The sequence below is a fragment of the Salvelinus fontinalis genome, chromosome 2 (genome assembly GCF_029448725.1).
Source record: "Salvelinus fontinalis isolate EN_2023a chromosome 2, ASM2944872v1, whole genome shotgun sequence".
Lineage (NCBI taxonomy): Eukaryota > Metazoa > Chordata > Actinopteri > Salmoniformes > Salmonidae > Salvelinus > Salvelinus fontinalis.
Genome location: NC_074666.1, coordinates 74014108 through 74032725, shown reverse-complemented (window position 1 = coordinate 74032725; position 18618 = coordinate 74014108). Strand labels below are relative to the sequence as shown.

Sequence of the window (18618 nt, the reverse complement as noted above, 5' to 3'; positions counted from 1 at the left end):
CGCTGCTGCGTATTTATTTGGAGGGAAAAACAACACATCTTCAAATTACACATTTTAAAATCCTAATTCAATGCACCAAAATATATTATATTAAATACAAATTACTCGGAGGGGACACAAATGGAAAATACTTTCAATTTAGTAATGTTTTTTTTTAAATTGACCCGGAAACGAGATTGCCGTCAGACTATAGCAAATAAACTCAGTTTCCCAGTGGGCTTTGGGTTGTACGCCTTGAAATGTCAGCTGACTATCTCACATGACGAACAGTTTTGGTCACCGTGAAAAATATTCAAAGACCATTTTTACACTAGACGGGAGAAAAGTATCGTAGCCTAGTACATTATTGTTGGATTCTTTCTAGGATTTGAGTCCATATGGTATCTCCACAAGTCGTTATTGGTTTGCTAACTATGTAGCTTGCACAAACAAGGACTATACAGTGCAGCACCGACTCGGTAAATTGTTTTCTTCTCAAGTGGCTAAACAGACTAAAGCAAGGAAATACTTACTAATACTTACTATATTATTTGGTAGCAGATTTGCCTAGATATGTAGTGTCTTGACAATAGCTAATATTCATAGCATAGTATAGCATCCTTTCTACAGATTTGTCGCCAAGGTTGTTTTGATTCTGTTCTTTTTCAGATGAGCTGTGGACCCCTTCAGAGGTTTTTTAACTAACCCATTTCGTCAAGTAATATTACAGTGACACCCTGCAGCAAGCATGGGTCCAGAGGGAAAGACACTCTTGAACATCATAATCCTGGGTTTTGGATTTATGTTCATGTTCACTGCTTTCCAAACATGTGGCAATATAGAGGTATGGTTAAACTGACAAATGATACATACAAATTCAAGCCACACAACTGTAGGGAACCTACAGGGGAAGTTAATATTGATGGTGTCAATTGTTTATGTCTCATGCTTTTTCAGCAAACTGTGATCAAGAGTTTCAACAGTACTGAATTCCATGGGAGTGGATACACAAGGTAATTCATTATGATGCTGAAATACTGTGACTTTGACCTATGTGGCTCCTATGGTATAGATTAGAACTGTTGGAAAATTGTAACCCTGTCTCTCTCTCTCAAAGAGGTCTCCAAAGGTAAGTAATTGAATCTGCCCACTTGAGGCATCAAAGTGGACTTTCAGTTCTCTACAATATCCCAGTTTCCTGAGGTATTTCGTAAATAACATGCATATGACTGTGGTGTTGTAGGGCCTCGTCTGTGATTTAATTGCTGCTGTTGGCCTTTATGGACATCTTAATGACACCACCCGTGACAGGCAAACACCAGGCTTTTTTTTATTCAAACACATCCTTATTGAAAAAAACGCCTGCACTTGTAGCCATGTTGCTAACATTTTCTATGATTAGTGGTATTACATTGGCGCAATATCATCTGATTCGTTTTTACACGTGTCTTTACATGTAGCATGGCCATCATCTATGGAGTTTTCTCTGCATCCAACCTGATTGCTCCCTCAGTAGTGGCTGTTATAGGACCCCAGTTGTCCATGTTCTTTAGTGGACTAGTATACAGGTGAGAACACTCTTTTGACCTTTCTTTAAATCAACCCACTGTAGCCTATACCTATTTACAGAACTGTTTATTTATCTATTCTCTCTGAGTGTGCATAAAGTACTTGTTTTCATTAGCTTATTCGTGATGTTAACACTGTCCAATGTTTTATTTCCATCAGTGGATACATTGCCATGTTCATCCACCCCTACACTTGGAGCTTCTACACAGCGTCTGTAGTTGTTGGAATAGCAGCTGCAAGTAAGAAGACTGTGTTATTCTTACTTGAGAATTAACGACTTGTATTTCCTATCACCACAACCCTCTTTCTTTTCTCTTTCAATCTCTTTCCATCTGTGGCCTAGTATTGTGGACAGCTCAGGGGAACCTACTCACCATCAACTCTACAGATGCCACCATCGGTAGGAACAGTGGTATTTTCTGGGCCTTGCTACAGTTCAGGTACTTCTTCTTATCAGCATAACTGTATTGATGGCATCACTGTTTACCACATCTTTTTTACTCTGGTACTGAATCCATGGTGTTGGACTGCCTAACATGTATCTATCCCATTTTGCAGCTTATTCTTTGGAAACATGTATATTTATTTTGCCTGGCATGGCCATGTTCACATATCAGGTATGTCATCAGCTTTGGTTAACTTTTTACTATAACAATGTAGCTATCTTTTGAATGTATTCTACCTAGATTCATGAGTCCTTTCCCCTTTCCTTTTTATAGTATCTAGCATTCCATAAGTTCACTTGACACAATGAGGAAATCTCATTTTGGCCATAAGTTGCTGACGCGTGCTGTGTGTTTGTGTGTCTAGACAAGGATCGCCAGACGGTTTTCATCTCTCTCACAGTCATCAGCCTGGTGGGCAGCTTTCTGTTCTTCCTGATCCAGAAGCCGGAGCCTGAGGCCACACCCTCCGAGGCGTCTGAGTCACTGCTGCAGACTGAGTCCACCGAGAGCACCTCTATCGTCGTGTGAGTGCAGTCTGCAGACATGCTGGGATGGAAAACATGGTCTAGGTCTAACGTTAGAGTAAACTAGCACAAGAAATGTTTTCCTTATCTACCTTTTATTGACCAGAATTACGTTTGTTGTCATTCATACATACACATGTCAAATATTTATATACTAATAGATATGCCATACAAATGGTGTTTGTGCATTCTGTACCTGCTGTTGTATGTAAGGTACTTTGTATTCCTCCATAGGCCTGGGTTGTATCTGGATAATCCTGTATTCCTTTATGTCTGGAAAGGCTGTACGTAAGTTTATTTATGGATTTCTCTCCCTTGCAGAGCAACTCCAGGTCTCGGTTCCCAGGCTCTGGATGCTTTCAGTGAGTCAGAGTTCATTGGTTGCTTCTTACTTCAATCTGTCATGTCAGCAACAAAGGCTCAGAGCTCAGCTGACTGATATGTGCCCTCTTCTTACAGAGAAAGCGTTGCAGTTGTCTGTCACTAAAGAGATGCTACTGCTGAGTATCTCCATAGCATACACAGGTGGGCAAATTCATTCCAAATAATTCAGGGAAAAAATGGTTTGGGCTATTTACAATATGAGGAACTTCTTTCAGTGGAAGCCAGTATAGAAATATAAACGGCTGCATATTCAATTGACATTGAGTATGTTTGAATGCATAACCATAGGTTCTATGTGTGTAACTCTTGCTCCTTCCCCACCTTCAGGCCTAGAGTTGACATTTTACAGTGGGGTATACGGGACATGTATAGGAGCCATGACTCAATTTGGGGATGACGCTAAGAGTCTGATCGGGCTCTCTGGCATTTTCATTGGCCTGGGAGAGATCCTGGGTGAGTCAAAGTCATTTTTTATCTTCAGTGCTGTTTCGGATCACATGATACACGTGAGGTTTGGAAAGCAAATAAACTGGTTGACAGGAAGGGACTGATGATTCTAGGAAGTCAACGCTTCTGTTTTTGCTGTGCCTCTGTTTGTCCAGGAGGGGGCGTGTTTGGGATGCTGAACAAGTGCAACCGGTTTGGGAGGAACCCGGTCGTGCTGCTGGGGCTGATCACTCACTTCGTGGCCTTTTACCTGATCTTCTTGAACATTGCCAGTGATGCCCCTATTGCCCCAGAAGAGGGCACACACCTGCAGGCATACATCACCCCCAGGTACACAGCAGGGCTTACGCAGTTGGCCCATAAAACAATGACCATAGATTACTATTACAACAATTCTACGTAGTTTGCATAAGAATATAGCAGGTCAGGACATGAGCATTATGTTAAGTGTAGCAGTAGTGCATAATTGCATTTGAAATCTATCGGGTTACTGCAGATTGTGTAAGGTTTCATGTCTGTATTAACCTGGGATGTTGTCTGTTCAGTGTTGAGGTGGTGTGGCGTTGCCTTAATTGCTTAACCTGTTGTGTTGTTTGTTCAGTGTTGAGGTGGCTCTGCTGTGCAGCTTCCTGCTGGGCCTGGGGGACAGCTGCTTCAACACCCAACTGCTGAGCATTGTGGGATTCATGTTCCGGGAGGACAGCGCTCCTGCCTTTGCCGTTTTCAAGTTTGTTCAGGTACATTGATATCTGTTAGGCCTACACACACGATATGGTTTGCTATCTATGGTGATAATGTATTACTCTGAATGATTTGAAGAAATATAACATTGAGCTATTTGCTTGGTATATCCCTTGATGATTCCCCATACTTGCTAACCACAGTTGCTGTATTACAGTGGTGTAACTTGGTGCTCTTGTCCTCCACAGTCCATCACTGCAGCCCTGGCCTTCTTCTACAGTAACTATCTCCTGCTGCACTGGCAGCTGCTCATCATGGTTGTGGTGGGCTTCCTGGGCACGCTATCCTTCTTCGTGGCTGAATGGGTGGTGGTCTCCAGCCGACGGGACACTGACTATGACAGCATATGACAACCTATGGGAGGAGGGGGTCATGGTGAGAGGAGCTATTCACAGCTGGACGGGTCATCCGGGGAAGAGTCGGTGTAACAGCTTCCTATCAACCTAGCTATCCTTTGGAATCCTTCAACTGACAGTTTGACTGGCCCACCCCAGCCCCAATAAGCAGACTGTAGTAACGCTGTTTTAGCACAGTCATTCACAGCTCTATTGATTCCAATAAGCAGAGACTAGTAACACTGTTTTAGCACAGTCATTCACAGCTCTATTGATTCCAATAAGCAGACTGTAGTAACGCTGTTTTAGCACAGTCATTCACAGCTCTATTGATTCCAATAAGCAGACTGTAGTAATGCTGTTTTAGCACAGTCATTCACAGCTCTATTGATTCCAATAAGCAGAGACTAGTAACACTGTTTTGGCACAGTCATTCACAGCTCTATTGATTTTTGCCTTTCAAGTGGAAGATACACTTAAATACTGTATATTTTACTTTACTTGGAGTGAATCAGTTGTGCACAGAGGAGCCTTTATTTTCATGTTCAATGTCATTCACTGTGCTTCTGTCTTCATGTAGATGTTCAGCTGGTTGGTTTCAATGTGCAGTAGTCATTGACTAAGGCTTGGCTAGACTGCTATTCCTACCAAGGTTTCCAGTCTCAAATCTTATTATACTACTTAAATTTGATAGAAGAAGAAAATGTAGTACAGTCGATTCTTGATAAGCGCACATTGGAAATGTACAAACTCTGTTTACATGCAGCACAGTTTATCAATTCAAATACACTTTTCACTTCTGCATGCTCAGGTTTAGTATACATATTTAGAACACTCCCAAGCCATTGCATTTATCAGGACTCCACTGCATCTAGATTTCTTGTAAGATGGCATTTGTCATAAAGGGAGAAATTATCAAGACGCAGATACACTAGCTTATTGCAATTTAAATTATTTTTGTTATAGTGATATCTGTACGAAATTGTTGAACAATGCTCTAAATGTTATTTCTTTGTCAATATTTGCATCACACTTTCAGAGTATCTGTAGTATTCCATAGGTTTTGTCAAAAGTGGGATCCAAAAGGCCATAGATAGTGTATTGAGGATGATGGCATGGCTGTTGGATGAATGGTGTATTACAAAATGTAGAACAGAATTTTTATGTCTAAACTGCTCTAAGTTATATTGCTCTGTTAAAATGTCACATTGAAGAACTCTTGAGTTTATAAGGCTATGGTTTTATTTAGAACTCACATTGAAACAATGGCCTTTGCACTCTGCAAACATCAAGCATTTTTTGTTCTACATTTTCATCATGCAATTTCGATTGAGGTCACAAACTGTTTACAGTGTTTGTGCTCCTCCTTGCCAAAAATGTGTAGTCTAATTCATGAATCATTTCATTCATTGTGTGGATTGCTTAATGTAGAGTTCAGTTCTGTGACACATGAAAAACTGAGTTTGAAGATTGTTCAGAGCCAGAGCTATTGGATGTGAGGCAATCAATGGGATTTTGAGGGAATAACTATGTGTTTTGGATTATGAACTAGATTTTATACTTGAATGTAGTTACTTAGAAAGGCACCAGGATATGCACGCTTGTTTTTTTAAAACATTTTTATTACTATAAAATTGTTATTTTGAGCCTTTTTTCGTGTCCGTATGCTCCTTTTTGCCTACCTGGGGTGAGAACAGGTGATGCTTTGCATACTTTCTCAACAACACAACCCTTGTCCTACCTGATGAGGATGTGATGCCCGCCTCTGCCTTGTTGCTTAGAAACCAGGGACGCTGTGAGTCACAATGTGGGATGCAATTATTGTGTAATGGAAGGAGGCTACATCCAATCACAAAAGAGAACTGTACTCACTGTTATTGTTACGTCCAATACGGTTCTATGGTAAGCGTGAGAGATTAGAACCAAATTGAAACAATTTCTAAAACAAGGTTAGAAATGGCATTGAAATAAGAAACAACCGATATTGAGTAGCAACGAAAAGGTGTTGAAAAGTAACTGTGTGGGGAATATTTAATTCTAATTTACAGACACTTTTTATTTAGTACAGAAGAATCAAAGAGTATTTTTTTTCTATAATTTTACATTATTTTTTTGCATTCGATCCTGTCGTTTTTTTTATCATGTTATTTCATTGAATCATTCTGGCGTTTAATTTTTACAAAATAAGATGACAATATTGGAAGAAGATATATGTTTCATATCCCTCGTAAATACTTTTTAATAACATTAACTCAAAAGTAGTGTGAGACAAAATGTCAGCTGACATTAGTTTGTTCGATTTGGTGAACCTGTCGATCGGGACACCTTAAGTTAGAGCTGTCAACTTCAATGCGTTGCATACCCTCTTCCACGCTATCCTAGGACACCTGAAAATCCGAAATGTGACCACCGGCTGGAGAGAGCAGGATGCCCCGCCACAGGAGCCCCATGGCCCGCATCTGACCAAGTCCTCTAACCCGTACCATCACATGGAAGACAAACTTCGGCATATAGAGAGACAGATGGCCGCGCTGGAGAAGCTTCCTAGCGGTACAGATCTTATGAGCCGCATGGCCTCAACCACAACACCAGTCAACGACTTGTGGCAGCTGATGCAGCTCCGCCGCAAGGCTCAGGCGAGTGAGGACGGCGTGTCCAGGGTGAGACAGGCTCTTCCTCAAAATGTAATTATTAATATCACACTGTCATCGCTGAGGTATAATTTTATTATAAATTGAAATAATGTCATGCGAGGACAGGTGAAAGTTGAACCCTGTTGCAGTGCTGCCTTCCTTGATCAAATGTCAAAACTGTGTTGAAACTTTGATTTGTCTGTGATGCACAATTTTGCTTGTCATAAGATAGGGCCAAATCATTTTGGGGAATCTGTCCCAAAACAATTTTGTGGTCAAAGAAAAATGGCCATAACAGTCAAGAAATAGGATTACATTACAGTTCCACTGGGTATTCTAGACTCGACATCCATCTTGTGACAGATGTTAGAGTCTGAGGTTTATTACATTGACCCTTATTTTACCAGGTAAATTGACTGAGAACATATTCTCTTACAGCAACAACATGGGGAAGAGTTAACGTTGGGAGGAGAGGGGACGAATGAGCCAATTGGAAACTAGGGATGATTAGGTGGCCATGATGGTATGAGGGCCAGATTGGGAATTTAGCCACAACACCAGGGTTAACACCCCTACTCATACGATATGTGCCATGGGATCTTTAGTGAATAGAGTCAGGACACTGAAAGACAGCCCTGGGGCACTGGAATCTCCTTAGACCAGAGGGAAGAGTACCAGCTATTGGCCTTCCAGCAGCATTCTGTCTCCCATCCAGGTACCGACCAGGACCAACTACCTAGTTTCTGAGGCAAGCCAGCAGTGGAATGCAAGGGGATGTGCTGCTGGCAAGTGATTCAGCCTCTTATCTGTTTTAAGTCCTTGAGTGCTTGCTCATCAAAGCCCTGTCCCGCAGCTGGGGGCCTGTCTGTGGTGAATGGTGAGCATTTCAGAACACTCAACACTGGATAAGGATATTGATGACAGAGCACAGCACAATAGGTGATGGGCACCACCCTGTCTTCTCAAATGACCTCGCTGTGTCTCTGTTCCAGTTTCCAAAGGAAAGGCCACTCCCCAAAGATAAGCACCACTCCTGTGTTCCCTGTGTATGCTGTGGAACAAAATTGTATCTGTATCTCTGCTGTTATCTGAAATGTCTGAGTTTGAAATATGGACACAGATAGAAACATGACAGTCTGTGTAAATAAAGCAAGTAGGAAGATGAAAGATTGCACAGGACTTAGCTATCTTCACTGATGTTGCCCAGACCTGCCCAGTTCACACTCAGATGATATGAGGGGGGGACAGTCAGTGGGTACAGGCGAAGGTGCCTCTGAAAATCCTCTGAATCATTCATGTATCCTGTGGGCATACTGCTGTGGGTCAATACCTGTCTGGACCTCTGGCCCTGTCTGGCCTTCTCTGGCCCTCTCTGCCATATCCCTGAAGACCCCACTAAGACACAATGTCCATCAGTTTCTACCTCACAACTCATAGCAGCATATTGTATTTCCCGCATACAGGCCCGTAGCCAGGGTCTCTTTCTTCTTAACCCATGGCAGAGGTTATCAGGGGATTGTTGTGGTTGATAAAGGTGTGCTCTGCTGTGACCCCACAGGGTACATGTCCTGGATCTGAGAGGGTAGCGAAAAGTCTGCCTGAGTGGCGCTTTGTGTTCACAGTGGCGTGGAAGGATTCCAGGCCACCGGCCATCTTAGTCAGAGCCAGTTAATCGCTGACTAAAGAGTAACAGGGAGGTAGAGCGGATGGCTTTCTTCCCAATCGCAAATAACTTCCTTATCGCTGGGACAGTAAAAGTCAGTGTACTTACATTATGTTAGTTACTCATTTCCTACCCCTTTTACTCGAGTTTTTCTTGTTGTCAGAAGGGGCTTGTATTTAGGTTGTCCTGTCTGTTAGCATTTGCAACAGACCTGTGGGTGATGCTGACTCAGATGTTGTGGCAGAAACAGGAAGGAGGTTGGGCACTCTGTCCAAACAACATCCTCACAGACAAACAGACGGAGGACTAGGGACATTGTGTCTGAGGAAGATACGGTTGGGGATGTCCCCTGGTTAGGGAGCCCAGCTCCTTTAAGGGAATAGGACGATGCATACATTTTGCTTACTGTTTGCTGATGTAGCAATTATCATAATTTCCTGTGAACTCAATATGTCCGATCAGCCTCATGATGAGCTTTTAAAGTGTCATAAGAATCTCATAGGAAATGAACCATACCCTGGATCCACTCATCAAAATGTGATGAATACAGTTGATTGTCTCTCTGTTTGTCATTAGGGGTTGGGTTGGTTGCCAGGTATTCTAGTGTATGTCCTATTTACAAGATTTGATCATGTTTTGGCTAATCTCATGTCTCTGAGATGCTTGAGGCGATCAATGAAAAGGTGGTCTCCTCCAGAAATTCCATACACGCAGGTCATATATCCCTTCCACGTTTACAGCTCACTGAACAACCTATTAGTTATTCAGCCAATTGTTTGACGGCCTGTGCAGCTCAGTGGGGTCGCTATGTGTTGTTTCATGTCTGGGTGCATTAGACAAACCCACCGGAACTCTGGTCAATACGTTCAAAACCACCTGTTTCAACTTTGCTTAGTAAACACAACCTATTTCTAATTTGCAACACCCAGAGCAAATGTGTGGGTTTACTCTGTCAACAATGCCTCAGCTGTGTTAGAGAGTGGAGTGGTTCCATATGGGCAGGGGTTATGTACTCTGAAAAATATGGATTATCTGGAGACAGACAGGTCCTACTGCTGCTTTGTAACAGCTTGTGTAGCTCATCTACTGCATATGGATGGTGGTGTCCTAGTAACCTCCCTTGGGGTGAAATGTCAACTGGATGGAGCCATGGAGAGTGGTTTGGGGATCCCTCCTAAATGAAGGGGTTTAGGATCTTCCTACTGATCTTCAAAGGAAGTAGCCAGGGGAATAGTCAAATATATGGCTTTGGTCAGGGGGATTTCTACCTTACTGAGTCCCCTGAACGCTTCAAATTTTCACAGTCTTATTTTGGGAGATTAGAGAACTGGGCCGAGTCAGTTTCAAGTGTTTTGGGCATGAAGAGGCTGTGAAAAAGCTTTAGACCTAATGCAAAGAGATCACCATGTGTGCTGATTCACCCTGAATAAGGCACAGCCTACGATAGCCTATGATTAGCCTACAATTCAGTCATCATGACAGAAACTGACAAAAGGTAATGATTGTGTTAAGTGATCTGACCAGTGTTGTGAGGTTCTTTGAGCTTTGAGTCCTTCGGACACACTCTGTTCTGTTTCCAGTCTAAGTCGCTGATCCAGGATCTGCTGAAGGAGATCCAGGACCTGAAGGAGTCCAGAGACGACCTGAAGAAAGAGGTCAAGAGGTCAAGAGCCTCCAGAACCAACTCAACCAGGTCAGACACACATCCATACTGGCAAACCCTCATAGTGAGGAGGGATTGCAGATAGACAACATTTGGCAACCTTGCTCATCTCCCTCATTAATCTACAGTAGGGGATATACCCAGTGCTCATCACTAGGGAATCCTTCTCCATCTCACCACCCCACACAGTGGTGAAATATAGCGTCATGTAGAGCCCGATCCACCCTGGCCCTGGTCCCCTCCCTCCATCACTCTCTGTAGGGGACATGGAGTCATACAGAGGGAAACAGCATCAAAGAGCCACAGCTTATCTCTGGCAACCTGGCCTGTCAATCACCTCAACAATAGAATGAGGATAATAGGGATCATCCTACATATCTGTTTCCATCTGGTAGCATGATGTTGCTCTGGGTGTTTTTGGGTTCCAGCTGAATATGAGTGAGCTGGTTGACAGAATTAACGAAGTGGAACAGTACTGCCACTGACTGGACAACCTGGACTCTGCCACCGTGAGTTGGAACTGAGGAGACTACTTTCTGAGCTCAGAAATGATATACTACATTGTTAAGAGGAGACAAACAATAGTATAGTACTGTAGTAGCTAACTCTAGTAAAAAGAGGTTAATCATGACTTCCTCTCTTTCTTGTCTTCTCTCTATCACAGAAAGAGCTGCAGGACAGAGTTGGGAGTTACCCAGACGAGCTCATTCAGTGTGTGACCTGGGACATCATGCAGACCACCTTGGTTAGCGAGCAACAGAATCTGCAAAAGGCATGTCTTATGTCTTGCTTGAAAGAGTGAGATTCCTTTATCAAGCAATCATATACAAGACATAGGAATATACATTAGCTTTGTGTTGATGGTAGCTATTTCTCCAATAGGAAATCAGGCACTCAGTCCCTGTCCCCACATCAGTTGTCATGACCACCATGACTCCTTTCAGCGCCTCGGCCAATGCCAACACTGGAGCTGCTGCCTTCACTCCTGGCACTGTCAGTGTCAGCCAGCATGGGGGGGGCACTGCCCCAGCAGTCCCTTTCTGATGGAGCTGCTGCCTTTATGCCTGTCACTGCCAGCCAGCATGGGGTGGCGCTGCCCCAGCAGCCCCTCTCTGATGGAGCTGCTGCCTTCACTCATGGCACTGTCACTGTCAGCCAGCATGGGGGGGCACTGCCCCAGCAGTCTCTCTCTGATGGAGCTGCTGCCTTCACCCCTGGCACTGTCACTGTCAGCCATCATGGGGGGGCACTGCCCCAGCAGTCCCTCTCTGATGGAGCTGCTGCCTTTATGCCTGTCACTGCCAGCCAGCATGGGGTGGCGCTGCCCCAGCAGTCCCTCTCTGATGGAGCTGCTGCCTTCACTCATGGCACTTCCAGCCAGCATGGGGTGGCGCTGCCCCAGCAGTCCCTCTCTGATGGAGCTGCTGCCTTCACTCATGGCACTGTCACTGTCAGCCAGCATGGGGGGGCACTGCCCCAGCAGTCTCTCTCTGATGGAGCTCTGATGGTGGGCAGCACACCCCTGTCTCGTGTAGCCAGCGGGGCAGAGCGTTACCCAGAGACAGTGGAGGCCCTGAGGGACGTGGGCAGGCTCAGGGAGAGACACAACACCCTGGAGACCAGAGTAGAGCTGCTGGAAGCAGGCAAGGCCGACCAGGCCCAGCTCCAGCACCTCCGGGAGCACCTCACTGACATGGGTAAGACAACAATGTGGAGATTGGATAGTGTATGGCAATTCTATGTTTTCTTTTACTGAATGATGTCTTTTGTGTGGGATGACCATTTTTGTCCTGAATGTGTAGGGGACAGGGATGTGCCTGACAAACTGTTGGATCAACTGAATCATCTGAGAGTTCTGGTCGACAGCCTGATGGGTGACAGAGCCAAGGTGAGCGAGGAACATGTATGCAAGCACACGCACAAACACACACATTGTTGATGACCCCATGTCCCTGTCGTAGCTGGGAGAACTGGAGCAGCTAATTCGGAACATAGGGACAGTTCAGGGCTCAGAGGGAGGCTCAGAAACAGCCAAAGGGTCAGACAGCTCAGACTGCAGATATTATACCTCAGGTAAACAATGACACAGGAGCACACAGGAAGGCTAAATAGAAATGATAGATATTTTATTATGGAAACTACATTTGATATCATTTGGTAGTCTAAGTAATTTGTAACACAGGAGGTTGGCGGTACCTTAATTGGGAAGAACGGGCTCGTGGTAACTACTGGAGCGGAATCAGTGAAATGGTATGACATACATCAAACACATGGTTTCCGGGTGTATGATGCCATTCCATTTGCTCTGTTCCGGACATTATTACGAGCCATTCTTCCCTCAGCAGTTTTATGGCCAGTTGAGATGTGGTAGTTTTCCATTGGAAGAGAGGTGGTGGCCTGCTCCTCATGGCCTGGTGCTCCTGTTCCACCACTCTGTGTTCAGGAACGCAGTGCAGAAAGTGGAGGAAGAGGTGCTACAGCTGAAGACTGAGAACACCTCAGCCAAGGCTGAGCAGAAGACCAAGAAAGACAGACAGCTACAGGATCAGGTCGGTCAGACAGACAGACAGACAGACAGACAGACAGACAGACAGACAGATTCATTCATTCATTCATTCATTCATTCATTCATTCATTCATTCCAGTGCATATAGACATTTGAATACACTGTCAGGTCTAACACCAGAGTGTAAAACCTTCAACTGTAGAATATAGCTGAGACAGCATCATCCATAATGTAGCAGCTAGTGGCCCCTGGTGGCCCCAACATGGCCCTCACACTGCCCTCTCACCGCAGATGGACAACCTGCGAGGCATGCTGGAGGACATGATGGCGTCCTCCTCCTCGCTGCTCTCCTAGTGCCTCCAGCAGGAGCCCCAGGGGTCAGAGCAGGGCCAGGGCAGCGGTCAGGCAGACGGGCAGCAAGGCTCCACGTGCCCCTCCTGCTCTGTAGACGTGAGCAGGAAGGTCAGCCAGCTGTTCCAGCGCTATGAGAATCTGCAGGGCCTGGTTAGCAGATTCATGAATCAGCAGGGAGGAGGCAGACCCGGAGTAGAGGTACTATAGGCAGGGCCACGATAGAGGATGAAACAGAATACCAAAGGGTTTAAACTAAATAATGGGTCTGCTATGTTGAACCCTGAGGGAGGGATACGTTTAGAGGTGATATGTAAGGGAAGCTCTATCAGGGCAGCACTGTGTTAAGGGAAAGGAGTGTGTCAGTGCCAGGCGCTCCATGGCAGTGGGGCATGGCTGTGTATTACAGACATAGAACCCTGTCTCTCTGTGTTGTTTCTGCCAGAGCTCGGAGCTGATGAATGACGTTCAGGGAGCCATCATGCAGCTGCAGGCTGAGTGTGAGAAGCTCCACGGCACAGCCAACCACCTGATTGAGGAGCACAGCCAGAAACAGGTCCACATCGGCGTGAGTCTGGTAGGGAGGGCCGCAGCAGGGGGAGGCCCATAGGGGAATAGGAGACGCTCCACGCTGTACTTCTGTTCCAAACCACAGAAAACTGATTCTCAGTCATGTCTTTCTGTCACAGCATCTGTACAAGTCCATGGAAGAACTGGATGAGAAGAAAGCTGACAAAGAGCTTGTGGAGATGGAGATTGAAATCGTGAGTCTCTCACCACAATATGCCATAGTTTAGCTTTCCCTCAGTGTGTTATACTCAACTCAGGTGAACTCTCACAAGTTCTCACATGTTGATGTTAGTCTAGACGAGCTTCCACAAGTCCATTCAAGACCATAGGGGTACCTACAAATCCCAACATGCTCAAGTTCACCTGTACCAACCCATGCTAAACCCTACCAAGGCCATACAAGTCACCACAAGCCCATACGTGTCCATACACAAGTTCATACACATGTGTATTTATCTCTACAAGCTCATACAGGTTTCACCTAACCCTTACAAGTCCATGCAGGTTTCACCTAACCCTTACAAGTCCATGCAGGTTTCACCTAACCCCTACAAGTCCATGCAGGTTTCACCTAACCCTTACAAGTCCATGCAGGTTTCACCTAACCCTTACAAGTCCATGCAGGTTTCACCTAACCCTTACAAGTCCATACAGGTTTCACCTAACCCTTACAAGTCCATGCAGGTTTCACCTAACCCTTACAAGTCCATGCAGGTTTCACCTAACCCTTACAAGTCCATGCAGGTTTCACCTAACCCTTACAAGTCCATGTAGGTTTCCCATAACCCTTACAAGTCCATGCAGGTTTCACCTAACCCTTACAAGTCCATGCAGGTTTCACCTAACCCTTACAAGTCCATGCAGGTTTCACCTAACCCCTTCAAGTGCACACTAGTACTGCCATTGCCCTGACTGCATCTCCTCTCTTCCTGTAGAAAGCAGACAAGCGTGCCCTGGAGACCAAGGTGAGCCGCATGCAGTTTGACTCCATGACAGAGGAGCTCAACACCATGTTCCAGGAGCTGCTCAGCAAGATCACCGGCCAGGAGCAGGACTGGCACAAAATCATCGACAAAATCTCCACCGAGATGGAGTGCAAGGTGGGACTGAGCAGGAAGTTACCCTGCTAAATGGATGTTTATATAATAGGCCTACATGTCCATTGATACGCGCCATGCTCTGCTGTTATTACTATGCTATCACCAATACATATATCTCACAAGTCTGTATGTCACAAGTTTTTAAGTGTTTTACGAACGTGTTTATAGTGACAGATAGCATTGTTTGTAAAAATCTCATGGAATGTCTGTCTGGTGTGTCTGGTGGTAGTTTATATCTTTGGGATCCCTGTAGTACATCTGTTGTCTATCTGTGTAGCTGGACCAGATTGAGCTGGATCCTGTGAAGAAGCAGCTAGAGGACCGCTGGAAGAGCATCCGTAAGCAGCTGCAGGCCCAGCCTGTCCCGAAGGAGGACGACGCTGCAGGCATCAGGAAGTAAGTCACATGTCACAGCCAGGCCCAGGAGGGATGATGGCTGGATAAGTCCAGGTTCCTCTATGGAGTTCTACATGATCATGCGTTCATTGTCTTCCTGTGTTTAGCGTTCATTTTATCTCTGTCTATATTCTGTCTATATGTTTATGTTCTGTTTGTATACTGTTGTTTACTCACTGGGTATGTACAGTATATACTGTATTCTGTTCCTAATATACCTACTACCGTACACACTATTTTCCTACCAAATGATATACAGTCTATACACACCACGTATTTATCTTCTGGATTCTGACACATGCTCACTCTGATATATCTACTCTGGATTGTTATTTGGACTCGTTCTGTCATTTCCTGTTTGTTTGTTTCTTGATTATTTGTGTATTTGTATTGTATTTGCTAGACATTCTACTGCGCTGTTGGAGCTAGAAACAAAAGCATTTTTGCTGCACCTGCTATAACACCTACAAATCTGTGTATGCAACCAATAAACTTTGGTTTTGATTTGTCTTTGTTACGTTCCTTTCATAGACAACTTGTGGCAAGGTTCCATTGCATCTCCTGCGACCGCCCAATTGATATGCTTACCCCAGGACCGTAAGTAAATGATAATAATGTCATATTCTTATACAGTACACACAGACATTGTGGAAATTGAAATAATAGGATTGTGGTGCTGCTTATTCACCTACCTCTCTTTCTTCTTTCTCTCTCCACTGGACAACAGGCACTTGGTCACCGTGCCCTCCACTCCTGGCCTACCCTCCCACAAGTCCAACCGGCCGTACACCATCTATGAGCTTGAGCAGGTTCGCCAGCACTGCAGAGGTGAGAGCAGACAGTCAAACATCACAACTGAAACTCTTACTTGGCCCCATTTTAACCAGCAGGGGGTGCCAGTGTCCCAATATCCAATATACAGTGTAGTCAACTTTATCTTACTCCCAAAGACCTAACACCCACACTAGATCAGTCAGAAGTGTTCCATAGTTACAAGTGTCTGACATAGCCAGCTCTCCCTCCATCTCAGCCTGAGGCCAGGGACCAACCACGGCCACTTTGAGATGGCCAGCTCCGAAAGGGCCATGATGCAGGTGCAGCGGATCCACACCATGATGTGTAGGCAGATAGAGAGAGTGCAGAGCCACCTATCTGGCCCAGAGCGCACCTACAGCCAGGGGGCTCTGAGGGAGATCGGGAGCTCCCGCTATCCACACATCCTGAGCCCGCTGCAGAGGACCAGCCAGAGTCTGCCCAAGCAGTGAGTCAGTCAGTCAGGCCAGGGTCAGGCAGGGAAGCCGGGAGCACATGTATTGAAACAGGAGAAGGACCAAAAAGTTGTCCATATTGCTTTGTTATGGTTTAGAGAAGTGACAGGGAGGCAAGGTGACCAAATGTAACTACAAACTATAAATACTGTACTGTCAGGTCTGTTTAAAACCTCTAGAAGTGTTTATCCTCCGACCTTCAACCTCCACTCCTGTGTCCATCCTAGCGAGCGCATCCCTGAGATGGCGGACTACAGTTACCTGGCCATGTCCCGGAGCTGTGGAGGCAGCCACACCGTGACCTACCCCAACCGCCGCTACACCCGCCTGCAGCACATCAGCCACTTCATCCAGGCTGAGGAGGAGACACTGCCCATCTCCAGCTCCTCACTGCGCATTCAGGTGAGTGAGACCAACCTCACCTACTGTGGGTTACTGTACTGACAGACAACTAAACCACTGCCAGCCCATAGGAATACACCTGGTCAATCACGTTTGTTGAGCCATTTATACAAGTTATCATGTTGAGTACAGAGTATATTTGAGGTGTATTTGACAGTTGTTAGGTATGCAAATATTTGACCTTGTCCTTGTGCCTATTGGTCAGCCGGAGGAGGTGGACATCCTGGGATTAGACGGACATATCTACAAGGGCCGCCTGAAAACCAGATTGATCAAGACTGTGGATGCCGGACTACCAACCATCTTTCCTAAAGACGGTACAGGATTCTGGACTGGGATTATATTCAGCTCTACTCTACAGTACTGTGTATTTGTAGAGTAGAATTACATGTATTGAAAAGAAAATGGAATTTGGACAATTGTGAACAAAAGCTAGACTACTTAATTCATGTTACTCGATTCAAGCAGTAAAGCTATTCCCACTGGTCCATTTAGTATTTTTATGCCATCGCTCCAAAAAGTCACCTAATGTTAAGTGTGACATGTCTGCATGCTGTGGGCAGCTGTCATGATCCGTGCCTGGGAGAGAGTGATGTCCAGACTCCAGTTCTGACAGCCCATATGGACTCCTCATTGACAGTGAAGCACACTTCCGAGGATTCACTGTCACCTCTGGGCCCAGTTACACAACGCGTCTTAAGATGATGATCACACCGTGCCGTCTGTCCAGGCCACAACTGCCCTTAGCCTGTTTCTTCTCTCGCTCCCTGGACCATGTGTCCAGAGTTGGGCTCGCAGTGCAGGGATGCAGAGATAAAGAGTAAAGTGGAGTGTGGGGAGGAAGAGTGAGGGGGGACATCATGGGGAAATGGGAGGTGAAGGGTCAGGAGAGAATGGGGAGGAGACTGAAAAGTTGGGGTGGGTTGAGAAAGAAAGTGGGCTGTTTGGTTGGGAATGATAATTTGAGGAGGAATACAGTACAGTGTTAAAGTGGTGTATGATGAAGGATTAGGAACGAGGGTCTGGAGATTTAGGGAAGGAGAGAGGAGCTTAGTTTATGGGAGGGAGTATTTCAGGAGGGTTTAAGGAAGTGAGTTAGCAATAAGAATGGGCTGCACTGGGGTTGGGGGAGGGGCTCTGGTTGGTATAGTGTTCCACACTGGAAAGAACCCAATGTTACTATGTTATAGAAGATCAGGCCTGGTGTCTGTAACAGACTGTAAATATAACCTGGGGTAACACTGCTTGCATTCCATCATTTCTATCTTAATATCCTTTTCATCTGTTCATACAAATCAAGCCCTGTAGGAAGAAAGAGGGGAGATGTGCTGTCCTGTTTTATGCCTGGGATTTGGTGTTGTGATTCCCAGTAATTTATGAGACCATTGAATGAGTCAAAATAGTATTGAAAGAGTATTTTGCTCAAGACTTGGAAGAAGGTGTATGTCTGGTATGGGTGTGTAGGTACAGTATGGCTATGGGTGTGGTGGGGTCCTGTCATTCCCATGTCAAGTCTGCGATGTGACATTGTTGTTTTAATGACAGCAGGCATGTGCAAGAGCAAAGACAAGATCATGCGCTCCCAGTTCCAGAAGCCTGGCTGCACAGAGCCGGGCTGTGTGACCCCTGTGCGACCCCAGA

The 18618-nt window shown here is 45.3% G+C and overlaps 1 protein-coding gene across 1 annotated transcript; it reads left to right on the top strand.

Annotated features, from left to right (window-relative positions):
- The first annotated feature begins 226 nt into the window (after positions 1-226).
- Positions 227-6076, top strand: LOC129825420 (UNC93-like protein MFSD11). The gene is made up of 14 exons (XM_055885518.1): positions 227-458; positions 649-823; positions 937-992; positions 1440-1547; positions 1708-1787; positions 1892-1988; positions 2107-2165; positions 2359-2518; positions 2840-2880; positions 2978-3043; positions 3230-3355; positions 3505-3679; positions 3951-4086; positions 4279-6076. Exons 2-14 carry the CDS (start codon positions 728-730, stop codon positions 4438-4440), a joined length of 1362 nt encoding a protein of 453 aa, XP_055741493.1. The 5' UTR covers positions 227-458; positions 649-727; the 3' UTR covers positions 4441-6076.
- The last annotated feature ends 12542 nt before the right edge of the window (positions 6077-18618 follow it).